At 43.4% G+C, this 27,864-nt stretch overlaps 1 protein-coding gene across 1 annotated transcript in view; it reads right to left on the minus strand.

Annotated features, from left to right (window-relative positions):
• Positions 1 to 826: 826 nt before the first annotated feature.
• LOC133133828 (forkhead box protein O1-A-like) overlaps positions 827 to 27,864 on the minus strand; it is a 45,812-nt gene continuing 18,774 nt past the window's right edge. Inside the window, exons 2-4 of the mRNA XM_061250069.1 lie at positions 7,025 to 7,216; positions 5,253 to 6,488; positions 827 to 4,406 (exon numbers count right to left, since the gene is read on the minus strand). Coding sequence (XP_061106053.1) covers positions 5,283 to 6,488; positions 7,025 to 7,216 — 1,398 coding nt within the window. The 3' untranslated portion in view covers positions 827 to 4,406; positions 5,253 to 5,282. The remainder of the gene's footprint in view (positions 4,407 to 5,252; positions 6,489 to 7,024; positions 7,217 to 27,864) is intronic.

Raw genomic sequence — 27,864 nt, forward strand, 5'->3', positions numbered from 1 at the left:
GAAAAGGTTTCTCTTGTTATGCGGAACAGCTGCCGAGGGCCACATTTTCTGCAACAACAGACATATCCCTGTTACACAAAGGCAACAACACAGGGGAGCATGCAAAGGGTAATCCTACAGTAAGGTGCTATGTCCACCAGCACCTCTATCTTTATAAAAAGCGCAAGTGCTTAGCGTGATAAGCTTGTTGTTGCTGTGATATGCTTTAGCAGCAATATCTGTCAGGTGTACTGAATCATTTAGCTACCTTTTGGTCTATTTCTATCAACCTTCTGGCTAATGTTGTTAGCCTACTAGAGGGATCTAATCATACGAGAGTTCTTGCCTTCACCATCGCTGGGGATGAGCTGGAACTAGTTCAATGACTCTGCATTGACAGGAGGGGCCTTAATCTATTTGGGTTCAAGAGACAATTAGGAGAAGAAAGCAAAATGGTAAATACAATAGTTTGCCCAAGAGCCCAAATTGGATGAAGCTAGCCAGGAAGCCTTCCATTTGTATTTATATTTCATGTCATAGACACAGATTTTCAGACAAAAATGATAAAATATACATCTTTGTTTCTGTTATGTTGCTTGTGCATCTGCTTTCTCTTTGCCGGGGATGGTCTCACCCTTGATTCAAACTGATTGGTGGATCTCAAAGTGACAAGCTGTTCTCTCCAGTCAAAGGCTGAAGCCCAGCTACAATGGTACAGTGAGCACATTCCTCAAAACAACTGAATAACAGGAAAGGGCAACATTCAAGTGTGAGAGAAAGAAATGACACACTGTATTTCACCTCACTGCACACCAAACAGGATCTTACAATAAGGAGACAGGGACAATTGTAATCTTTTAGGTAACATAATTTATGTACAATTATGGCTTCATACAGCAATTGTTAAAGACTGTTGTTGCACACATTTTCCTTTCTGAGCGGTTAATTTTTGTATTACAACAGAATATAATGTTAGGCACTTGAACCTCAGTGAGCAGTTTAAGAGAGAGTTAATATAAGGGTATTAATATAACAAGAATATAATAAAATATATATAACTAAAAAGGGTTTCTCTGGGTCATGCTGTAAGGCAGTGATCATTCATAAGTCTGTTGCTTAGTGCCTTCCAAAAGGCAGCTGGTATGTGTCTATGCAATTTATATTATTTATTCTAATATTTTAATTCTTTTTTTTGTCATTCAAAATCAACATGACTGCAGTTGCTATTCTCGATTATAAATCACATGATACAAATCGGATTATTTACTGAACATGTAACAGGTTTTTAATAGAATAAGCAACATATTACTCTCATACTCTGTTCACAAGATTTTGCCCTGGTAATAAAATCTTTAGAGATTAAGAAGTGCAATTTCATCATCGTGTTTAAAATTGGTCCATTGATTCAATGTCTACATAAAGACTGTCCAATAAACATACATTTTGTTAATGACTTGAAGCATCATATTCGCTTTTTCTACTTTTAAAAACATTTTTATAAACTGCAGCTAAATACAAGAATAACAGTGTCGGTTTACCAAAAAAGCAGAGCACTTAAATCATTGCATCACCTAATATCTATATACTTCATTTTTAACTTATACAACTATTTCAAACAAATACATCTGGGACATAAAACTCAACAACTGTATATTACAAGATTTTTTCCATCATCAATAAAAACAAAACATGACAAAAAAGGGTATGAGAATGCATAGGTGAGATTCACAATTCACAGAAAAACACAACAATAATATACGGTATGTGTATATATATACATATATATATATATATATATATATATATATATATATATATATATACACATATATATATAATTGTATATTTGTAAAGGACCCATAAAGTGTAAGATGACACTTTGAAATGAATGAACGCTGCAGTTTGGAACCACCTAACAATTTTACCTATAAAACTGTAAATTTCCTCGTAACATTAACATACAACATATTATACTGTACGCTGGCATTTTAAAAAGTGGCATTCCCCACGTATAAAAAGGGACTATCAAATGGCATAATTGTAAGATCAGGTATGCTTTTCATGAATAATGTCAAATAATATTGTTGTAAACTGTAAACTTTTACTTCACATAAAAAACATAATCAACTTAAATTAATCCCATCAAAGAGTTTATGGTAATGGTCTGTCTGTGTCTATGTAATAATGTGTGTGTATATACAGCATATATGCACACACACACACACACACACACACACAGGACATCTAGGCATTAATCCGTATGTACAGAGCATAGCGTACATATAAATTCCAGTCAACATATACTGAGTCAGAGTTATTTTTAAAGGTTAAAAAAAACAGTGTACATGCAATGTAAATGCACCTTGTAAATTTGGTAACACTGTCCAGTAATCAACAGGCAGAGAAAAAATCTATCAAACACACTGACTTGAACTCCAGCATCCATTTTCTGCATATATCCTCACATTAGCGCATCTCTCCCAACATCCTAATGCACAGTGCACCATGATGGCCAGCAAGAAATGGAGAGAGAGGGAGAGAAAGAAGGAAGAAGGAGTGACAGAGCATGGGAAGGAAGGAGGAAGGGAGAGGTAAAAACAGACATGGGGGACACAGGGAACTGACACTGACAGAGTGGGCGAGGCAGCTGGCCTCTGGGCTTCATCAGCTCAGAGAAGCATCCCTTTTCCTTTTCTCTATGGCTGTCTGTAGTGGCACTGCAAAGAAGTTGGGAAATCACAGACTAAATATGCACCCAACAGGACTGGCAGGTATTAGTAACAGCTGTTATCCTTTCTAAAATCCTTAGCTAAAAAGCTGTTGTCTTGATGTACACTCAACAAGGTGAATGTTAGCTTAGCTAATGCCAGTTTACACCGAAATAATTACATACTTTTGTGTTCCCCGCAAACAAATGGTCTGAAAAGCTATGAATTTGGTGACGCAAATGTTTGCCTTGTTGAACGTGCATCATACCTGATCTTGGAGTACCTTGTGTATGATGGTTTTCATCCACTCTCTTGATCAATTAACGTTGCTGCAAAAATGTAAGTTCCATAATCATATATAATTATATATTTTTATCATTGTACATTAGATGTCTCTAATTCATAACAATTAGGCTTTTTTTTATACTTCAGAGATAAGCTAGGAATGTAAACTGGAAAATAGAGCGGAACTCCAGGACCAAGGATGATGAGAAGTGCTGCTGTGGAGAGCCAAAACAGCCAACGGGTCTCAACCCCACCCCCCATGTGCCCCAATCTGTGCTATTCAGAGCAAACACTGCCTTCAATGCAGGAAACAATAACACCATAGAATACGAGGTTGAAACACAAATTTGAGGAGAAAGAAAAATACACATAAAAATGTATATAATAAGCACCTGACACACGTGCAGTTGAACAGAGAAACACATGTATGTCTATGTTTAATACATACGTTTCAGCTATGTACAAGTACAGTAAATATCAAACTTGCTAACAGCCCTCATTACAAAATTGAAATGTAGCTTTTTTCAATCTTTTTTTTCCCTGTTCTCATATAATAATAAATTGCCAATTTTCTGTCCTGACTTTCTTCTCACAGTTCCATAAACTTGTTGTACAAGAACCATATACTACACAAAGTAGTATTTCTAATAATACAGACATTTTTAAAATAATGAAATATATACCAAAATGCGTTATGATAGATGTGAAATGTTGACGAGCAGACTCACTCACATCTTCCACATCCTGCTTTGCCTGACCCTGTCCAGACTGTAGTATTTACTGTACATGCCACCATAGCCTAAACATACGTGCTAGTTGACTTTCCCAGCAGCTCAGCCAAAGACGGCAGAGAAGATTATTTTCACACAGAGCGGTATTTTATTTGTACTGCGCTGGTAGATTATGACATTTGACTCATTGCCGAAGGACATCACTCGTGTTGACTCAAAGGATTTAAACAAAACACACATGAGAAAAGTGGAACGGCAGGTCCTAGTTTCCTTCAAATTTATTTCGAGCACACATGTGCCTGTGTTTTGTGTGTTCCATGTGTGTGTCCAATGCTGCTGCAGTTCAAAACCAAAGGTTATGTAGGCACTTTTTGTAGAAAGAGCATGTATTACTGATATCCTAAAGACCATGTAAATAAACTCAGCTATGAGAGTCATGCACTTGTTTGGCACTTGTTTACAATGAGAGTTCCAAAGGCAGTAGATGTTTAAAAAAAATCTAAAGCAGCACATAACCTGAACACAATGCACAGCATATCCTGATCAGGAAATGTCCACACACTGCCAAATCTGACAAGATCCTTCTGTTTAAAGAAATCATGACTCAAGGTGGAGGAGGTGAATGGCTTCTTTGGATTGCTTTTTTCCATTTTCCTGATGAAAGCCCAGCTCAGTGTGAGGTGTTTTGTTTTATAGATATAACCTGTAAAAAACAAAAACAAGCCAAAATGTCAACATCTGCACAAGTTGTTTTCAATATAGAGTATCACAAATATGGCCTTGAGGCCTGCATTGTGTAACAAGATTAACATTTCCATTAGAATTTCACCTTGCGTTTTAAAAGCAATCATGCTGACTTGTGCCCAGAACACCAGCCAAGACAGGTGTTTCTAAATAACTTTTTATAGAGAAATGTTTTGTGAAGTGCTTTGAACAAACCACACATGCTGTCGATGAAGCGACTTGAATTTAACCATAAGTCACCAAAAGAAAGCATATTTTTTAAAGCAGCCACAATACGCAACACATTTTCTGTGATTAACCAACTGCCCCCAAAATGGAAATTGACAACTTCCATTTTCAGGACGCAGACATTCGAGCTAATGCAACATAACTAGCATCAGGGACTCACCATTTATAGAACCCATCCTTGTTACAAAAACATGAATACAATGTTTATCCCATTTTCTTGGGAAAAAAAAAACCCAGCTACCCAACCTGAGCCTCTTTAAACTTTACTGTGAAATACAGTGGACATAGCCATTTCCTCGTTCCCTTGCCACAATCTCCCATGGGTCATTATTAGAGTCTTGTCTACTGGCTATGATGTTGATGAAGGGCTTGACAGGAATCGCACTACACAGGCAAATCAGGACACCTGCTCTACCAACACAACAACCTTTTACAAATTAAGCTATATTTGGTGGGATTACTATCACAATAAATGTAGGTATCAACCACAAACCGGTTTAACCAGGTATGGAGAGGAAATCAGTGTAAGTGAGCGTGAAAGCGTGGCACACAGGCGCCCAGGCGGGTAGGGGCTCACCTTGCCTGCTGTGTGTTGTCGTGGGGCCCTCTACCCTGAGACCCAGCTGTGCTTCGACACAGAGGGGTCAAAGTTGAAGTCCAGGGAGTCGCCATCCATGAGCGCATCATGCAGGACCGACTCCACATCGCACTCCAAGCGCTCGATGGACATGCCGTCCAGGTCGCTAGGCAGCCTGTCGAGATGCAGCGGGTGGGAGTGGTGGTGTGGGTGGGGGTGCGGGCGGTGGTGCTGGGGAAGGCCGGAGGGACGGCCGTACCCGTTGCTGTGGAGGGCGCGGTATCCAGGTGGGGCGGCTAGGTGGGCCTGGTGGGCGTGGGGTGGGAGGTGCAGGTGGGACTTGGTGGCAGAGGCCAGGCGGGGGGGGACTCCCGCGTGGGTCATGCCCCCCAGGGAGAGGAGCGTGTGGCCATTCACACTGGCGGTGCTGGGCGGGGCTTGGCCTGGGAGCATGTGAGGATGCTGGTGGGGGCGCTGACTCATCATCTTGACCCCGTGTGTCAGCTGGGCCTGCTGGGAGCTGTAGGCGGGCATCATGCGCCCCCCACTGGACTGAGGAGCAACCGTCTCCACTGGAGGCATGAGTTCAGCACCGGGGTCACCGTCCGTGGTCAGGAGCTCCTTCAGGAGGCCCGCGGGGCAGCTGTATGGGCCCAGGTAGGAGCCAAATCCAGATTTGCTCTCAGACAGGGCTTGCATGGGGATGGGAGACATGGCGTTCACCTGCCCGTACAGACATTTTCGGTAGTCCTGTTGTGGGGGCTGTTGGGAGACCATATTGGGAGAGCTGTAGGGTGAATACCCCGGGCTGGCCTGCATCATAGAGGAGGGAGAGGACTGGGCGGAGCCACTGCTGGCGCCACCCCCCGCCCCAACCTGGGCATTGTTGGGCGAGAGGAGGTTGAGGTTGTCCAGAAGGTTCTCCATGGCATTCTCCGAGCCGTGTCGGCCCAGCGAACCGGCAACCTCTGAGAGGCTGGGCAGGGTGGCGGCCATTTTGCCCGCTGACCCACCTGGGTAGACCAGGTGCACGTCAGGGTCGCCCAGGTCATCCTGCTCGGGCATGAAGGGTGAGAGCCGGCCGCTCAGGGTGCTGGCGTTAGAGCTGGTGCGCGGCCGGAAACTGGTCCAGGCATCAAAGTCGTCGTTGCTGTGGGAGTTGGGGCTGCCAGGCCACTTGGAGTACTGGGAGCCAGGGCTGTCTGCTCCACCATCCACCCCACCCTGGAGAGACACCTGGGAGGACAGAATGGTGAGCGCTTCATTAAACGGTGTAGCCTGTAGCGTAGTGGTTAAGGTACATGACTCGGAACCCACAAGGTCGGGGGTTCGAATCCCAGTGTAGCCGCAATGAGATCGGCACAGCTATTGGGCCCTTGAGCAAGGCCCTTAACCCTGCATTGCTCCAGGGGAGCATTGTCTCCTGCTTAGTCTAATCAACTGTATGTCGCTCTGGATAAGAGCGTCTGCCATAATGAATAATGAATAATGTAAAACCACCAAGTGAGAATTCTCAATGCTGTGCTATGTGTACTGCATGCACTTTTGTTGCACCTTGTGGAGAGGCCAGAGACAAATTTCCACTGAGGTGGAAAATCTAAACTACTCTAATAGCAGGCGGAGTTACAATGAGCTGTCAATCACTGAATTGCAAGAAGCAATTAAAAGAGTTGATTCTCCAATAATATGAGTGACGCACTGACTTCAACCGAGCAGTTACTTTGAGGAATATCTTGGTTTTTGAGCAGGGCAGGCGGGCGTGCCTGACGTACCTTCTTCTTGGCTGCCCTCCCTCGGCTTTTAGCGAACTTGCTGTTGTTGTCCATGGAGGCGGCACGACGCCGGGGGGACTTCCCGCTCTTACCCCCCTCTGGGTTGAGCATCCACCAGGAGCTCTTCCCCGTGCCCTCGTTCTGTACCCGGACAAACCGGCTGTGCAGGGACAGGTTGTGTCGGATGGAATTCTGGGAAGGAAAAAGAGGGGGAGAGGGTGGGAAACGTCAAACGCATGTCTGGGCATACTATATGCACAAGTCTATCTCAAACACACGGCTACATATATCTACATATATGTTATGAAAAGTAATTGTGCAGACAGCCTTTTTTTAAGCACAGACAGTCAGATGTTTCTAAGAATATTTCCATTTCAATAAACCTTTCCTGCAGAGCTTTGTGGTATGCCCTACTACAATAATACAACCAAGTGCAAGACATTACAAGCTGTCTTACACTGACGGGGGGGGGTGCCAGTGTATGGAAAATAATACTCATACACAAGTAATGGCACACAAAACTCTTGGTTTAACACATGACTTCATGGCTTGGAGCATTTTTTAGCAGCTAAAAAATACAAATTTTGCTTTTGATTTATTATGAAAATGTAAACTGCCAAACAAACCATAATTTCTTGGCAAACACACTTTACATTAAGTAATGGGCGGGGGGCTAAAAGTTTTGATATGAAAACAAGAGAAAATATATTAAAGCAGAACTGATTGTTTGGTGTGGTATGAATATGTGTACTGTTACACCCCAAATACATTGAGCTGTACAAAACTTTTTTTTTTTTATTAAAAAAAAAATGTTAGTGACTAGCATTTAGAGAATCATTCAGCATAGCTGTTATCTCTACAGGCACTTATGCAGTACGTGGAAAAAATGTGTGCAAATGAATTTACTCCATTGTGGTCCGTGTGGCACATTCTGTACTTGTGTAAATACATGCGGCCCATATTGGAAAGTCTTAAGTACCACAGGTATAAGCTACGGGACACTCGTCCAATATACAAATCACACCAGGTCTTTTCCAGGAATGCAATAGGCTCATGTGCCCTTAAGCATAGCGATTGTTAGATTTTTTTGAACAGAGTCCAAATCTTTTCTTAAGCAGTCATAGAGAGAAATGTGGGTGTGTGCGTCAGGGGGCATCTGAGGCTGTGCACCGCTAACGTTGCCAACAATAAAAAACAATTTCCCCAAGCAGGAATACATTAGTGGAGTGTGTTACATAAACGGCAGGACAGGGAGTAGCACACTTGGGGTTTAAATTGGGATAAATGGTGGAGACATGGCCTATTGAGTTTAGGGGGAAAAAGGCAATTTGTCAGTTTTTTTATGAAGGCGACATTTAAGCACAATCAAAATAAACAACTCGGGACTCACAATACGTCAAATGTGTATGCACACACATCCTCTGTTAATGACACTTGGCTACCCAGCCTTTTCCACTCACACCGGCTTGGAAAAAGCACAGACAACTAGAGAAGAAGGGGTGGTTCCTTGGGAGGGGAGGTTATAGGGTTGAGGGTGTTTTTCTTTAAATATTTAAGTATTTGGCAAGTCATATACAATACTATATTATTGTTGCACTGTAAGTCCAATACATGAGCAAATAATACTTCTCCATGCACAACAAAGCTTTACCTAAACCTAAGTGGAGACCAGCTAAGAACAGTATAAATCTGCCAGCAATGGAGCGTTGGAATTCACTTGTACTGTATATCACTAAATAAATCGATTAAAGATAACCAGTCCAAGCACTTTCATTTTTATTAAATACAAAAGATACAAGGAACTCCACTGCAAAGTTGCCATGTACTGACAATGGATGACATGGATAACCATCCTAGCGGTAATACAGTAAATAATGCGCAATAAACATAAAATGTGCCTTTTTATGGTTCATAAAATATCTTAAAATGGACCAAAATGGAAATCAAACCCAATGAAAATGAGACTGCAGAATTTTTAAACTACACTGAGAAAGAATGTATGAAAGAAAGAGCAAGCCTTCTCTGTTGTGCTAAAGGCAGTGATCTCATTACAGCGTCAAGAAAAAGTATTTGCCCCCTTCCTGATTTCCTCCATTATTGCACATCTGTCACACTGAATGTTTTCAGATCTTAAGACAACATGTAATATTAGACAAATGGGACTTGGAGTTTCATTTTTTTAAAGAAAGAAAGTTATAAAACACTAATGTCACGCATGTCAAAATGTAATTTCTCCCTTCAACTTACTAACTGCTTGCATCAACTTTAGCAACAATAACTGCAACCAAATGCTTCCCAAAATTGAATATCTTTTACATCAAATGAGCAGGTTTTCAAGCATGAACTGCTTGTTTCAGGTCCTGCCACAGCATTTCTATTGGGATTTGGTTCAAGTCAGGACTTTGAATGGTCCTCTACAATTTTTTTACAATCTTTAATTTTATTTATTTCTCTATTCAGATGTGGACTTGCTCTTGTGGATCATTGTCTTGCTGCATATCCCAATAACACTTCAGCTTCAGCTCACAAACAGATGATCAGACATTCTCCTAAAGACTTTTCTGGTACAGAGCAGAATTCATGGTTCCATGAAGAATGGGAAGTTGTCCAGGTCCTGAGGCAGCTAAGCATCCCCACACCACCATGTTTGACTCTGGGTATGATGTTCTCACTGTGACATGTTGTAATTTTCTTTACAGAAGTTCCACTTTTGACTCATCTCTTCATATATCATTATCCCAAAAGGTTTGGGGATCATCCAGGTGCTTTTTTTTGCAAATGCGAGTTCAACATTGATGTTTCTCTTGGTTAGCAGTGGTTTCTGCCTAGCTACTGACCAATGAATCCCTTTTCTGCTCAATCTCTTTCTTATTCTTATTCCTTGCAGTAGCTGGGGCTAGAGAGGCCTAAAGTTCATTTGATGTTCTCCTGGGATCTTTTCCACTGCACCCATTTTGGCAGGCTGGCCATTCCTGGGAAGATCCACAACTGTTCCATGTGTTCTCCATTTGGAGACAATGGCTATCACGGTGGCTCGATGGAGTAACAGAGCCTTAGAAATGGCTTTATAACATGAATTAGTTTCTTTCCATGGGTGACAAAGATGCACTAATGGAGTAAATCAGGAAGGTGCAAATACATTTTCATGGCACTGTATACATGTAGCTTATATTATTCACTTAGATCATATTTCTTCCATATTCTGACATTTGGTCTGAAAAACAGCTGAACCACTTGACCACTTCTATGTATCTAGTTGCTGCCACATGATTGGCTGATTAAATATTTGCATTAACATGCTGGTTTACAAGTCTACCTAATAAAGTGAGTGTAAATTAATATATAAATTCACACAGACTCAGCCCCAAATTCTCTCCTACTTATTTTTTTCTCTTTTGGTTGCTATGAATCAACCAGGTTTGTCATCTTCACTTTTTCATGAGAGGCTCAAGAATGAGATGTTCCAGGTTGAGCTGCTGTCTGCCTGTTTAATGGTCTGATGCCAACACTACATTAATCGAGACATTAACATTAACCGAAATCACCCTGTGGAACAAAAACAATCCCCAGCAAGGGTTTTTTCTGCCCTTCAGGCACCAGCACTACAGCACCATCCTTTTCAAATTTCTTACCGGCAAAACATGAATGAAGGTGTTCGCGTGTGAGAGTATGCATGGAATATCTACAGCTGGGGGCCATCATAAATTCACCTAATCCTCCCTCACAATAACACTCATACACAAGCTTCCTGTTGAACACAGGAACACAGGAACACAACCCATTACCAACCCTCTACAGTTCCGCCTCATCCCTCAAACATATCAAACATATCAAACACATCAAAAATGGGAAAAATAAAAGAGAAAGAGAACAAAGATAGTACTGAGCCCTGAGTACACAATTCTGACCAAGGTCCCTACAGAAAAGAGAGTACCACCGAAAGCTTATATTGAAAACGATGATGATTAACGCATGGAGTTTCACTGATAGCTGGATTCTCCAACACAACGCTCATATTTATAAAATATTGATCAGGTTTCCCATGTACGTACCCTTCTGCATACTGACATAAAAGGCTGCACTGATCCAAGATAAGCACTCCAACTCTAAAATACTTAAAAATACAGATCCTGAGAGGCCAACGAGTGCAGAAATTGAGTACTTCAGGACAGGAGTCTGCTGTGTGACTCACTTCCTCTCTTCTGTGAGCTCCAATGTGAATTTTGGCCATTTGGCTGCCTACAGGGAAGAGGGGCCCAGTCCTGTGCTGTCAGACCCTGGGCCCAGCAGCCAAAAAACAGGTAGCACTGTAAAGCTTGGCTGACACTGAGCCACTTTATGAAAGCATCACATGTTATTACAGGCTGGGAAACCGTGTGCTGCCTCTGTCATAAGACTAGGGAGTCATTAGTGAGTGGGCAGCTTCATGTGCCAGGTTCTCCTGCACTGTAAGGCCGGGGAAAGCAGGGTGCTTAAGAGCCGTAAACATACACACATTGAAATACATTTTCAAATCGCACCCACTGAAAACAGAAAAAACAATTATCCTCTGGAGTACATTCTCCATTTACACCCCACTTTCCGTTTTAGCCCAGAGGAGGAGAATGGATAGACAACCAGTGTTTAGGCAGAAAAGTTTCATTTTGGCAGAGACGAAAATGAAGAACGACAGAAAGGGAAAGGAAAAATTCCCTTTGTTTCCAAAAAGCCTCTTGTTAGAGAAAATTAACAAAAACCACAAGCTTCTTCCACAAGAACGCCCACCCTCTGCCCCTCCTTCCATCAGGGAAAGGGGGAGCCAGAGAGGAGAAACAAATCCAAGGAATGACACTGCCTGGGCGCCTTTTCTACTCTGCTATACTTTACAGGTCAGGAGCTGCAGGGTAGAGCACTTTACTTGGATCCCAAAGTGTGGTGAACTGGCATGGAAAGCCCTTTTTCAGAGGTCGCAGACCTGTCCATGCAGTCAAAGTGTTAGGTTCTGTGGTATTTACACAATTTTATATTCCATGTATTTATCCTTGATTTACCCCGCGCAGTCCAACTGAGGTAGACACTTTATCAAAAGACACTTTATCAAAATGTCTTCACTTGCCTCCATTGGCTACTGATTTTGCATCAAATTCAAATCCGTTGTGCAAGCCTATCAGGCAGTTAAAAGGACTGCTAAACTATAGTCTAGATAACATTGTAATTCTTATTGATTATAGATTGACCTTCTGGGCCACTTATGTAAGGTTCTCTGGATAAGTGCATTTGCTACGAGATTGCAATGCAATATAATGTCAGGGGTCAACAAGAGTTACACAGTCAGAGTAATTTGGTCTAGACATGATCTATACAAGAAGCACGGTGTTGTGACAGACACAGGTTGTGACAGACACAGAAAAAATATTTTTTTTAAAGCCAAACAGGGAATTTCCCAAAACAAGTTGCTGAGTCTACAACTTCTCAGAGTCAGTGAATGTGTGTCGGGCAGAGTTCTGCAGAGAGTCGTAATTAAGCTCACATATGGCCAAACCATTTAACCATCACATCACTATACCCTGATATGTCTATTACATGACTGCTGCATTAAATACGATTACTTAGTTACCTCAGTACATGAGGGAAATGCAGTTCATCCATTTATCAACAGGGATGAAAGTCAGCAGAACTTCTGGCCTGTCTGGACACACATGCGACAGAAAGACCCACAACAACCAGTGTGATTATGAGGTTTGTACGCCACAGCCCCTTGTCGTGATAAGGGGCTGCATTTAACATGCCGCAATGGTTCCATTTCAGTAAACCCAACCAGGGGATTCAGCATGCTAATTCTGCTGTTTACACCAGCCAGGACTGGTATAAACAGCTGACTTTCAAGAGGAAAATACCAACAAATGTCCAAATACCAAAGAGACTAAAAAGACCAAAAACAGAAGCAAATATTCTCCAAGTATGTTGCAGAACCTTGCAGACCTTTAAGAGTGAACAGTGCATTCAAGCAAAAATGGAGGAAAGCATTTTCACATTTTAGGCAATGTGTGATCAGCTGACATGACGTGAATGTATCACGCTCACCCAGTGGACATTAGTCACCGGTGGCTGAGGCTTGTAACTGTTAGCTACTGTAACCACGGCTGATTGGTGAGACGAGAGTGCCTCTAATGACACTGACACTGACACTGTTAGCGTGTCAGAGAAAGTGCTGGCGTGGCATCTGAGCTCGACAGCCAGCGACCTCTGAGAAAGCGTGCGAACGTCGTTTGCCAAAATGCACAGTAAGTCTTTACATTATATTTTAAGGGGGCCTTCTCCCCCTTAAAAGAATGGCTTTTAATGTTAATGTACTTGGGACTGAAAATGGTTTCTTTGTTTGCTGTCTCACAGGGCTGTGCAAGAACATTCCCTAACACTGCAATCACTCATCTGGCTCAAAGAGTATGCATTATATTATAATCACAGTCATTCTTCAGAAACAATATTATTACGATTCTGAGGCAGAGTCATTATTCACGACTATGGACTTCAGTATACAGATGCAGGACTCATTAAAGACCAGAAAAATGGCACTTTGGCCTGGTTTGTACTGTAAGCATCCCCCACATTGTGGTAGAAAATCCTGGCTGATTCAGTGCAGACTGTGGCACGCAGTAAGGGCTGCAATTGGCTGAAACCCGCACTGACTACACACTCTGTAGAGCACATATATGCTGGAAGGCCTTATAAAACCACTGGGCACGGTTATTAAAAAAATGCCACTTCATATCAGTCGAAGAGTCATTCCCAGTGAAAATTGCCATTTTGAACCATATATTTTGTTTTTGTTTTACTTTTGTTTGTATGTCCATTTGTGATGCCTTGCCTCAGAAGAAAATGCAGTCAGTGTGTGCTAAGGCCAAACGTGTTATATTTCATGAGGAATGGCTGTTAGACAAAAACAATGCATGGAAATCTTTCCTGCTGGTTGAATTTAGATGAAAAGCGAGCTTATGCTTTCTGACTGACACCATCCATAATTAAGAGCGCTTCAATTAAGTTTTACCACATACCTCACAGAGAGTCCAGGGCATGAATAATGAACGTGCTCATAAAAGCAGGTCACAGAACTATATACAGGAATATGTTAACGATAACCAGCGCATGGCATTTAGCCCATGGGTATGACAGCAGAGAAATAAGATCTCAGACCTATGAAAGAAGTTTGTTTTGATTGGTTCCTCCAAAAATCATTGGAGGAACCATTTCTGAATTCATACATAAAAAGAACACAGTTGTACTGTATACAACCTATATTTGCATTTACATATGCATACATTTCTCAAACCAAGAGCAGTCACCCACTCACGTAATATGAATTATTAATGAAAGGTCTGAACCTTCCCAACAGACACACACACACACACACACACACACAAACCTAGGCACTGTGCAAACAGACCACACTCTGACAGGCCCACGGAAAAGCAGTGCTTTTCCCAACAAGACAACCAGGAAGTCCACATCTTAGCCAAGAATGAGGAAGTGGCCAGATGAAAAGACTGACACAGGAGGCACAGCTTACTTCCTGTCAGGCAGGAAGAGCGGTTAGGAGGGGAAGAAGGGGGGAAAGAGAGCTGGAAGGCTGGCCACAGAGAGTTTACAGCAGGGCCAAGACAAGCTCTTCATCCAGGCTCCCTGCTTGGCTCTGGGGACTAATACCAGTGGTGTTTGCATTCTATTGGTTGTGCACATTGTATAGTATGGTGACTGAGAGGGGAGGGGGTTACCAATTGCAGACCGGGGGAGAGAGGACTGGGGACTAGCCGGAAATTATAATGGGCACAACACGTCAATTCTTCTTTTCCTTTTCCCCCTTCGCTTGGCGCCCCCCAGACAGACGGCACCCTAGGCGACCATCCCTGTCATCGCCTGTGCCCTGTATTAGAGTATCCCTGCTGATAGCAATCAATCAGTCTGGGCTCTATCCTGCTTAGTGAAGCTCAGCGGACTCTTTTACAGAAATGGTTATAAAAAGGTTCTATATGGGGGGGGGGGGTAATCTGCACTTTAATCTGCACTTTTTTAAATTGTATGTACAAATCTAAAATATGTCTGTCGCAAACATTATTTAGCTCAGTGTATACATTTCTCTCCCTAGTATAAATGCTGTAACAGAGCCCAAAAAAGTTCAACAACTTCATAACAGACCATACACAGGAAATTGGAAAAAATAAAATCCAATTAAAACACAAATCTTCGCTCTGCACTCTGCTCACCCAAAGAAAAAACGTTCTTATTTCTGAAATTATTTACTGTTAATCAGGGAGGCAAGGGATCGAAAACAGCTGCTAAATGCTAAAACTGCCCAGGTGTGGAGATGCAGTCTAACTCAGTGTTTGTGCGTGTGACAGAGGGAAGGAAAGAGAGAGAGAGTGAGAGCAAGGGGGAGTGGGAGGGTACAGAACAGAGGAGTGAGTGATTTTTTTTTTTCCACTAGTAGACAGGGTCACCGGGTTTACTCTGAGCACTGAACATGGCTTCCCCACAGATGCGGACAGACAGATGCAAACAGGCCGGGGGGCGGAGGGGCCTTCAGACGTGACGTTTGCAGCCCGTCTGGCTCAGAGAGACACAGGCTGCTCTGCGGGTGTCTCCCCGCTCCAGGGCTGACATCTTTAATGAAGGTCTCCCGGATCCACCAGCCCAGGCTTGTCACAGTGCAGCCTGCCAGCAGGCCTTACCCGCCCCTTGCTCATGTCCCCCCTCCCCCGACCAAGGGGAGGAAAGCCTGCAGCTCAGAGAAAACACTGTGCTGCAGGGCCTGTCCTGTCTCTCACACTCTTTTTTCCATTCTCATTTTGGAACTGTCGCTTCTGCGGTCTCCCCTGGCATCGTGACCTGTGTGCACCACTGGTTCCATTCGCTCTTTCTTTGTCTCCGGTGTTTGGTTGAAGACTTCACTTCAAGAGTGAAACATGCAAAGCAGGAAATTACTCACTCTAAAATGGTGTTGGTAAAGTCTGAAGTATTAACCCCCCCCCCTGCCCCCGCCCCCACCTCCTTTAATCACTGCACCTTGACATTTGGAAAAAAGTAGAAAAAGAGAAACTGTATTTTTCCACTCCAATTTCCTGTCTTTAGTCACAGAAGTGTGCGCATGAAGATATTTCTGAATGACTCTCTTTCATGTGTACATCATGAGTTTGTGAGAGTGTGTGTATGCGTTTGTGCAATTCTGTTTCTCAATGACTTTGCATGTCCATGCGTGTGTGCATGTGCATCTGAGTGCATGTGTGTCTGTGTGTACACGCGTGTGTGCTGTTTTGGGCGTCCCCGTGTGCACATGTGTGTGCTGTTTTGTGAGTCCATGTGCACGTGCGTGTGCTGTTTTGTGCGTCCCTGTGTGCACACGTGTGTGTGGTGTTTTGGGCGTCCCTGTGTGCTGTTTTGTGCGTCCATGTGCACGTGCGTGTGCTGTTTTGGGCATCCCTGTGTGCACATGTGTGTGCTGGTTTGGGCGTCCCTGTGTGCACGTGCGTGTGCTGTTTTGTGCGTCCATGTGCACGTGCGTGTGCTGTTTTGTGCGTCCCTGTGTGCACGTGTGTGTGCTGTTTTGTGCGTCCCTGAGTGCATGTGTGTGTGCGGTTTTGTGCGTCCCAGTGTGCACGTGTGGGTGCTGTTTTGCGCGTCCCTGTGTGCATGTGTGTGTGCTGTTTTGTGCGTCCCTTTGCCTGACTCCCTGAGGTCAGTGCAGTGAGGCCTGGGGAGCAGCAGAGGGCACAGAGGGCTGCAGCTGTAGTGCTCTCTCCCAGACGCAAGACCAGAACGCGCGTCAACCAAAAAACCCCCAGGGGCGGCGGGACACCTCTGGCGGCCCATTTGAGTAAGCTGAGGTCAGACCCGAGAACCGTCAGAGCGCTTTCTCTCAGATCTACTGCCCACCTCGCTGAAGATCTCCGCACTACAGTGATGAGTATCTGGGTCAGGGCTTTCACCAGCCCTGGGAGGCATGGCTGTAATGTAATAACGCTCTTTAACCTTTCGCCCTCTGACACACCGAGTAGGAGGCGTGAGCCTCTCCCACCGCGAGCATGTCTGCGGAGATGAGAGAGTAGCTTTTACAAAGGACAGCAGAACACCACCGCATAAGAACGAGGTGCTGTCCCCGTTCGCACAGACGAAACTGCCCACAACTTCACCGGCAAAATTACACCTAAATCAAGGTTTGTTCTGACTCAGCCTAACAGTCGGTCTATCCTGCAGTTTTTGCAACTGTCTGTAGAAAAATGACACTCAGCAAATGTGGAAAGGGAAGGAGACAGAGGGGAAGGAGACCCATAGCGAGAGGCTAAAGAGGCTGTGATTACAGTACATGCCAGACTGTCTCAGCAGGTCTTACGCCGTCAGGTCACATCCCTTTTATGTGTGCACCGCCTGGGGCCTGTAATGGAAAATGTCTCAAACATATGATACAAGTCACTTGTTCATTGTTTCTTTTTCACGAAAACTACGGGCTCTTTTAATGCACAGTCCTGGAATATGGATACTTAATTATTTTAAATAAAAGCATTACACTTCTATCTGCTGTTGTTAGCCTATATGCATGATATATGCCAGGTAAACATGTACATGTCATTTTGCATGTGCTGTATTATACAGTACTGAGCAGAACTCTTAGGCACCCTAAACTTTATTATATATATATGTTTCTTTTTTTAGTATAAAAGAACACATTTGAGATTTCCAAATATTCTTTTTCCAAATGATTACATTTTCCAGAGACATTTTTGTATTTAATTCAAAAAAGTAACATATTATATTTTTTACATAAAAACTTGATCAAGGCTGTCAGAGATCAGAAGCAAGGAGCCAACCAAAGTCTGCAGAAGAACTGTGGCAAGTTCTCCAACATGCTTGGAACAACCTCCCTGCTGATTGTCTTATAGAACTGCAGGACAGCGTTGGCATCTCAGAGAAGTGATGCAGTTTTAACGCCGAAGGGTGGTCACAAAAAATATTGATTTGATTCAGTTTTGAACTATTCTGCCAAATTACTCAAATGTAATGTAAAATGTATAGTATGTTTATTTAGGACCTTTCATTGAATTATTAATGAAATAATCTTATCTGTACAGAATGTTATACAGGTGCCTAAGACTTTTGCATAGTACTGTATAAGACACAAAAACACAATATCATAATTGTTTTGGGGGCAGGGACTAGTGCTTGTTGATATTTGACAGCAGTTGAAATGCTTGACTTGAAGGACACACCGAGCCGTGAGATGGGCAGGCAGAGTGTGAGGAAGTGCCTCTCAGAACAACCCAAATCGACACAGGTGCCCCAACGGTTGGAAACACAGCACACCCAAGTACATGTCTGTTTTCTTTTTGTTTTTTTTATCTGCTAACTCTGTGTTTACGCTGGTTGGGCTGCCGTACGTGCAGCCAGTGAAGGGGGGTTATATTTAGGAGAGCAGTTGGTGTTAGTCTCGACACCCCGTGTACTGTGTGTCAACAAGTCCGCGGCTGCGACCCCCATCTGTATCCTGTCTCAGGGGGGTACTCCCCTGCATCGCCTCAGGCCGCGCCCCGGTCCTCCCAAGAGCCACACCTTCAAAACCCCCCTCCCCCCCTTACCTCCACCTCCACACTGCCCCTTTCAGAGAGCACACAGCACAAACGCCTACCTGAAAATAAGGTTTCATTTCAATAACAGAGTACAATTTTCTCCAGTCCCGAGACTGCAAATGAAAGCTGCCATTCAGCAGGAGCCAGAGAGAAATGAGTCAGGCTGGGAGAGCCACAGCTGCCATTAGAGAACGCAAAATGAGTGCTTGAGAGCACTACCTCTGCCTAAAAGCAGAAAACACGGCTCGCTCGCTCTCTCGGCCCATCTTGAAAAACCTTTTTGAAAACCCTGGCTCGTGAGCATTCGCAAAAATGACGAAAAAGAAGAAAATGGAGGTGCACACTGCAATCCACCAGAACAGGTTACAGTACACTGCGTAACACTGGAAGTGACGGGCTCAGCATCTCAGATTACCACTGCATAACCGCAGGTAACCAGTTGTGATTGGCCTGTACCTCTGCTTGCTGCGGCATAAACACAGGTTACCCGTTGCCTGCTGACTGGTTGCCTCTAGCTTACTGTGCAGAATTGTGTACTGATGTGAACTCGACTACAAATGAAAACAGTACCATCTGGGCTATTCTATGCATGAAAATCTCTTAAACACAAGGCTATAGCCCATAGTCTGGGCTCAATGTGTGGGACAGATCAAGAGTGGTCCACTTGACATGTTGACACGTCCACTCGTCCTACGATCCACGGCAAACGCACTGTTTGGGCGGCCTGTAGCGTAGTGGTTAAGGTAAAAGATTGCTCCAGGGGAGGATTGTCTCCTGCTTAGTCTAAACAACTGTACCTCGCTCTGGATAAGAGCGTCTGCCAAATGCCAGTAATGTAATGTAATGGATGACCAACCCTCCGGATGCTGCGACTCAAAGTGTGCCCCCCTGCACAGGCCTGAGGCACAGGTGCTGCACTGTGACAAGTGGAGCTTGGCATTCTCAGTAACTGCAAAGAGCGAGTGAATAAACAAGACGTCGACAGCCAGGTGCGTTCTGGGTAAGGCGGTCTCCTGATCGACAGACCGACGAGCAGTGAGCAGGCGGCCACATGTCTACACAGTGTACGCACTATAGCTAAACCTACAGTATATCTACACAGTGTACGCACTATAGCTAAACCTACAGTATGTCAACACAGTGTACGCACTATAGCTAAACCTACAGTATGTCAACACAGTGTATGCACTATAGCTAAACCTACAGTATGTCAACACAGTGTATGCACTATAGCTAAACCTACAGTATGTCTACAGTGTACGCACTATAGCTAAACCTACAGTATGTCAACACAGTGTATGCACTATAGCTGAACCTACAGTATATCTACACAGTGTACGCACTATAGCTAAACCTACAGTATGTCAACACAGTGTACGCACTATAGCTAAACCTACAGTATGTCAACACAGTGTATGCACTATAGCTAAACCTACAGTATGTCAACACAGTGTACGCACTATAGCTAAACCTACAGTATGTCGACACAGTGTATGCACTATAGCTAAACCTACAGTATGTCTACAGTGTACGCACTATAGCTAAACCTACAGTATGTCAACACAGTGTATGCACTATAGCTAAACCTACAGTATGTCTACACAGTGTAAGCACTATAGCTAAACTTACAGTATGTCTACACAGTGTACACACTACAGCTAAACCTACAGTATGTCAACACAGTGTACGCACTATAGCTAAACCTACAGTATGTCAACACAGTGTATGCACTATAGCTAAACCTACAGTATGTCAACACAGTGTATGCACTATAGCTAAACCTACAGTATGTCTACACAGTGTACACACTATAGCTAAACCTACAGTATGTCAACACAGTGTATGCACTATAGCTAAATCTACAGTATGTCTACACAGTGTATGCAACATGGCTATGTCTGTCTGCTACCAGTCTCTCTCCCTCTCCTCTCCTCTCTTTCCTCTCCCTCTCCTCTCTCTCATATGCTTGGGTTTTCCTATTTGAGAGAAAAGAAAGAAAGAAAAAAGGGGGCAAAAAAAGGTAAGCACAGGCATTTTTACACCCTTCTAAAGCCATGGCTGGCTTACTGGCTGCAGACCTGTGCACAGTGCTTGAGGTAGACCTGAACAGACTGAACAGCCTGTTCCGCTACTTTTCAGAAACTCTAAGTAAGCTCTCAACCCCCACCCCCACAATTACAAGTTCCTCGATCCCACAAAACCCACGCCTCAACCCAGTCTGCGATCACAATCTCCAACCCAATAATGTTTGCCTGGATCTTATTCCTTTCTCAAACTAATTCCTGCACTTATTTTATTCTACTGCAACCACTGGCATTGCACTCTCCAAAAGATTATCCAGTGGAGGAAACAGGGTGCAGCGACAATGGAGTTAATGAAGGCACTATACAAATATGGGCAGCTCAGAGTTCAACCCAAAATAAACCTAATTCACCCAGATGTTGGTTTGCAGATGGTTTGCTTTGGGTTGGGAGGGACGAAAGTGAAGAAATGAGAAACGGGTGACAAAATTTGCAATGATAAGCTCACAATGACAGATTTAATGGGGTAACCACTTCCTGCCGTGCACTTCCTGTATCTCTTTCCACCTCCTACTTACATCAGCCTGTAACTGGGTGTACGCACCATAGCTAAACCTACAGTATGTCTACACAGTGTAAGCACTATAGCTAAACTTACAGTATGTCTACACAGTGTACACACTACAGCTAAACCTACAGTATGTCAACACAGTGTATGCACTATAGCTAAACTTACAGTATGTCTACACAGTGTACACACTACAGCTAAACCTACAGTATGTCAACACAGTGTATGCACTATAGCTAAACCTACAGTATGTCTACACAGTGTATGCACTATAGCTAAACCTATAGTATGTCTACACAGTGTATGCACTATAGCTAAACCTACAGTATGTCTACACAGTGTACACACTATAGCTAAACCTACAGTATATCTACACAGTGTATGCACTATAGCTAAATCTACAGTATGTCTACACAGTGTATGCAACATGGCTATGCCTGTCTGCTACCAGTCTCTCTCCCTCTCCTCTCTTTCCTCTCCCTCTCCTCTCTCTCATATGCTTGGGTTTTCCTATTTGGGAGAAAAGAAAGAAAGAAAAAAGGGGGCAAAAAAAGGTAAGCATAGGCATTTTTACACCCTTCTAAAGCCATGGCTGGCTTACTGGCTGCAGACCTGTGCACAGTGCTTGAGGTAGACCTGAACAGACTGAACAGCCTGTTCCGCTACTTTTCAGAAACTCTAAGTAAGCTCTCAACCCCCACCCCCACAATTACAAGTTCCTCGATCCCACAAAACCCACGCCTCAACCCAGTCTGCGATCACAATCTCCAACCCAATAATGTTTGCCTGGATCTTATTCCTTTCTCAAACTAATTCCTGCACTTATTTTATTCTACTGCAACCACTGGCATTGCACTCTCCAAAAGATTATCCAGTGGAGGAAACAGGGTGCAGCGACAATGGAGTTAATGAAGGCACTATACAAATATGGGCAGCTCAGAGTTCAACCCAAAATAAATCTAATTCACCCAGATGTTGGTTTGCAGATGGTTTGCTTTGGGTTGGGAGGGACGAAAGTGAAGAAATGAGAAACGGGTGACAAAATGTGCAATGATAAGCTCACAATGACAGATTTAATGGGCTAACCACTTCCTGCCGTGCACTTCCTGTATCTCTTTCCACCTCCTACTTACATCAGCCTGTAACTGGGTGTACGCACCATAGCTAAACCTACAGTATGTCTACACAGTGTACACACTACAGCTAAACCTACAGTATGTCAACACAGTGTATGCACTATAGCTAAACCTACAGTATGTCTACACAGTGTATGCACTATAGCTAAACCTATAGTATGTCTACACAGTGTACGCACTATAGCTAGACCTACAGTATATCTACACAGTGTATGCACTATAGCTAAACCTACAGTATGTCTACACAGTGTACGCACTATAGCTAAACCTACAGTATGTCAACACAGTGTATGCACTATAGCTAAACCTACAGTATGTCTACACAGTGTATGCACTATAGCTAAACCTATAGTATGTCTACACAGTGTATGCACTATAGCTAAACCTACAGTATGTCTACACAGTGTACACACTATAGCTAAACCTACAGTATATCTACACAGTGTACGCACTATAGCTAAACTTACAGTATGTCTACACAGTGTACACACTATAGCTAGACCTACAGTATGTCTACACAGTGTACGCACTATAGCTAGACCTACAGTATGTCTACACAGTGTATGCACTATAGCTAAACCTACAGTATATCTACACAGTGTACGCAACATGGCTATGCCTGTCTGCTACCAGTCTCTCTCCCTCTCCTCCCCTCTCTTTCCTCTCCCTCTCCTCTCTCTCATATGCTTGGGTTTTCCTATTTGGGAGAAAAGAAAGAAAGAAAAAAGGGGGCAAAAAAAGGTAAGCATAGGCATTTTTACACCCTTCTAAAGCCATGGCTGGCTTACTGGCTGCAGACCTGTGCACAGTGCTTGAGGTAGACCTGAACAGACTGAACAGCCTGTTCCGCTACTTTTCAGAAACTCTAACTAAGCTCTCAACCCCCACCCCCACAATTACAAGGGATCTGGGGGGGCAGGGGCTGGCACTAGAGGGGGCTTGCACTGGATCTGGGGTGGCAGGGGCTGGGCCTGGGGGGGCTGGCGCTGGTTCTTGGGTGGCAGGGGCCGTACGGCATTACTGTACTCAGCTACGCCAGGGCCTCCCAACCACAGAGCGTCTCTGCTCTGACTGAGAGGAGACACCTGGGTCAAAATACTCCTCACGGCACATTCAAATCCCTTCAGTCACCAGGAATACTCCTACAATACCGGAACATTCCTGACAATATATTACAATATTTAAAAGGTGCCTTTGCCTTTGGTTTGTCATATGCTTTCAGATTTTGCCAGCATCTAAAGTGTTAAAGTGCTTAAGTTTTCCCCTGCCCCAGCTGTAGTAATGCCAGTGAGAGAAACTCACACGGTTACCAACAGGAGACATCCACAGACATCTTCAACACACTCACACACACACACACACACACACACACACATCTGACAGGGATGCCACAATCCAGTCCTGATGGACTGCAGTAACTCACTAATTGGTTGGCTTAAGGGTCCACACAACTTGTTTCACAGGCCTACATTGGCTACTGATTGAAAGAAAACCATAAAAACCAACAAGACTTGATCCCTGCATTAGATAATCCTATCAGGACTTTGATTCAGTCAATGGAGTATACATGGTAAGAATAACCCATGAAGTTATTCTACTTGATTCTGCTTGGGGGCGGCCTGTATCATAGTGGTTAAGGTACATGACTGGGACCCACAAGGTCGGTGGTTCAATCTCCGGTGTAGCCACAATAATATCTGCATAGCCGTTGGGCCCTTGAACAAGGCCCTTAACCCTACATTGCTCCAGGGGAGGATTGTCTCCTGCTTAGTCTAATCAACTGTACGTCGCTCTGGATAAGAGCGTCTGCCAAATGCTATTATTGTAATGTAAAATGATCAAAAACTTTAATTAACCCACTTGTGCTGGCAGCAGATTAAACAATCTGTTTCCAAACCTCTGCTCTGATAAAAGCCTATTTCATATGATGGTGACTCAGCTGAGTTAATTCCTTCCTGTTTCTCTATGTCAAAATGCTATGGTATTAACCATGTGTGGACAGTGTACAGTTTAAGCAAACCCTCTTTTGAAAATGCAATGAAAGGGTAGAAATCTACATGGAAGGCCGCCAGGAGTCAATGCAAACCTGCTGCCATTTTCAGCTTGCTGTGTTTGCTCTTTGATAAGCTATCATGGTCAACGGCGAGTGATATTTAACGCCCTACTTTTCAAAAGGTCAATTAATAAATTCTTCATAAAGAACACGGTGATGAGAAGCAAAAGGTAAAACATAGACCTCGATGTTCCCCTTTAATGCTGTTTCTCGTCCTAAGGTCAAGCGATCTTATTCATAAATGATTCATGTTCTCATAAATTTATGATGTGTAGATAAATAAAAGCATACCTGTGTAGAAACAGGGTGAAGCCACACAATCAAAATGCAACCAGCAAATTTCATCTACAGCAACATTAATTAATAATTCAACTTTGAAAGAGAGATTTATTTTTGAGTGTGGCGATATATTTTTTTACATTTTATGTAATTAAAGTATTAGATATGTTATAGTCCTGAACGCTTTATTACACTGTGATAGATGAGGAGTGTTTCAAAGACAAGAATCCCATCCAATCAACCAGATCAGTAAAGATTATAACAGACTTTTTCAGTTTTTGTAGTGGTTTACTCACTGTCCCCCATTCACAGGTCTCTCAGTGTCTCTCTCACTTTCTCTCTCATTAGCCCCCACCATGAGCAAGACCCACAGTGACCGGGATCAGAACTGATCACAGACACACCACGGTGCACACAGCAGGCACAAAGAAGGCCCTTTGTCACACACCCTGACGTCAACTCCCCATAATTTGATTTAGGAGAGCAGAGCCGCTGCAGGGAAGGAGGGGAGAAGAAACCCAAAAAAAGAACCCACAATGAGCAATGTTTTAAAGCGCCGTTTGAGAGCAGATCCCACTATCCAATTTCAGCACACAAGAGGGGACCATTGTGCCCCCAACCCAAAATTCTACAGAAATATCCACTCTATTTCACTGAGATTCAGAGCCACACAAACACAGTATATTAGTATTAATATAGATTTGAGCATTATTATAATATTAGAGTATTCTGCCTCACTATGTATTTCCTTCACATCAACGATCAAAACTTTAAGACTTAATTTGTGTACCTTCAGATTTTCAGTAATAATATACAGGAACACCTTTCTGGCAAAGTCAACTATGGTGCACCACTGTGATGTCTTCTTTTAATTGTCTTTTAATTTCTCAATAATCTTATTCAAACTCTATAACCCATACAATTATTTATGAAATACAAAAAAAGATAGTGATGGTAATCATAGTAAAGTTAATAACAAGAAAAAAAGTTCATTAACATCACCGTGGTTTCAAAGCCTCTTCTAGCTACAACAGAGACTGAACACTATACATTTTGGAAAATTCAATTTAAGTGGCGTTTATAAGCCATTCTGTAATAGGGAAGTTATCTAATTTGTGTTGTTACATAATTATTTTTTAAAATCCAGAATTTAAATGACATAAAATTACTCAGAAAGGCTTAATGTCATTAATGGCTAAGCCAATCTTCCTTGACTAAAACCTTTATCACTCTAATTTCAAGAAAAGAAAATGGTCTGCATTATGTTGCTGAGGCAGATTTACCACCACTATTTATTGTGATTAAAGGATATGAACTTATTTCTCTTCTGAGCGCAAGAAGGTTTTCTTCGTAGATATAGAAGAGGGTTCCCCATGAATTATTATCGAAATAGTAAATGACTAAATTGTAGGAAAGCTGTACATATCAATGTATTGCGCTATATGCCGAATCCCACCATCAAAGGTTTCTCAGCATTAATCCTGTTTGGTCCAGAGCTGCACATACAAACAAAAAGCTGAAATGCACTGAGGATTAAGCTGCATTATAATCTTGACTGTTTTTGATTTGTGCCTTTTTTTCCTGCTTCACACCACACTTTCCCTTCCCCTGCTTGGAGCACTGAAAGGAGCAAGCTTGTTTTTGTGGAATGTGAGTGGCATGGTTCCAGCGCAGGCCCGGTGGCCTGGCCGACCCCAGGGCTTCCTCTCCAGAGTTTCAGCAGTGCAGGGGAGACTAGCGGGGCAATGGGGAGGGGAGGGGGGGCATTTTCACGCTTTTGTTTTTTTGTTTTTGTGCCATATCTGAAAAATCACTCCCTCTCACATTCAAAAAGACTGCATCAGGGAGGGGGAATATACAAAAACAAAACAATGTTGAATCTACCCAGAGGTTAGTTGAAGTCAATAAACTGGAGTATTTTTTTGTCACGACAGTGCTGGGTTTACACAAGCACATGTACGATAAAAAGATGGGCAACTCGCAAAGTGAACACATGATAGCCATTCAAAGTGGCGCTCTGTCACCCAGCAGTTCGCGTTTGATGCGGGTAAACATGTTCTTGTCAGACACACATCTGAGATTATCTGAAGTAAACTGAAGCAAACAGGGGGGTTCCAAGTAACAGAAGCCACACATGCACTGGAACCCTGCAGTCCAAAGCAGAGATTTTGAGTGTAATCACTGTATTCTTCTTTGTGTGTGAGTGTGTATGGGTGGGGGCATGCATGTATGTATGTATGTATGTGTGTGTGTGGGAGGGTGCATGTGTGTGTGTGTGCGTGTGAGGGTGCATGTGTGTATATGTGTGTCTGCATGTGCGTTGGGTCCGTGTGAGTGTGTGTGTGTGTAGGTGGGTGGGTGCGTGTGGGTGTGTGTGTGTGTGTGGGTGGGTGCATGTGTGTGTAGGTGGGTGGGTGCGTGTGGGTGTGTGTGTGTGTAGGTGGGTGGGTGCATACGTGTGTGGGTGTGTGTGTGTGGGTGGGTGGGTGCATGTGTGTGTAGGTGGGTGGGTGCGTGTGGGTGTGTGTTTTCATATTCCCTCAAACCTCAGCGCGGCGGTATCAGACCCACCGGGGGCTAAAGAGCAGGCGGCGAGGCCAAGTGCAGCACTATTAGCAGACTTCCTCCCTCCATTGTATCTGCACAGGAAGTGCTGGCCTGCGCTGATACCGCCGCCCCCCCACCTGCCAGCCGCCCGTATGCAAAACACAGGAGCCGCCAGGCCCAGAGGGGCGGCACGGAGGGAAATCAGAGCATTTACAAAACTCACAAATCCTACGCTTCCTAATCATAGCACTCGGGTTCCAGAACACAAAACGACAAAATAAAGAGCGGTACAAAACATGTTATGCCGAATGTTACAACAACGTTACGACAATGTTACGACAACATTTTCTCAGGCCCTCGACAACAACATCCAAGACAGTGTTTTTTCTTTTCTTTTGTTTTTTCCATTGGACTTCAAGGTGTGTCCTATGACGGACTCAGTGCATGTTATACTATATTAAAACTCTTTTTTGCCTTTCCAATGGGCCTGCTTTGCACTAACAACTCAACCACCCAGGGGCGGGTGGAGAGTTTTATGTTCAGTTTATGTTACAGCGGTCTGTAAAAGTGCCCCCCATTTCTGTTTTCAGTATATTTTATTCTTTTAACTTATTCTTTAAATAGAAAAATATAAAATAATAC

This window comes from Conger conger, chromosome 7 (assembly GCF_963514075.1).
Source record: "Conger conger chromosome 7, fConCon1.1, whole genome shotgun sequence".
Lineage (NCBI taxonomy): Eukaryota > Metazoa > Chordata > Actinopteri > Anguilliformes > Congridae > Conger > Conger conger.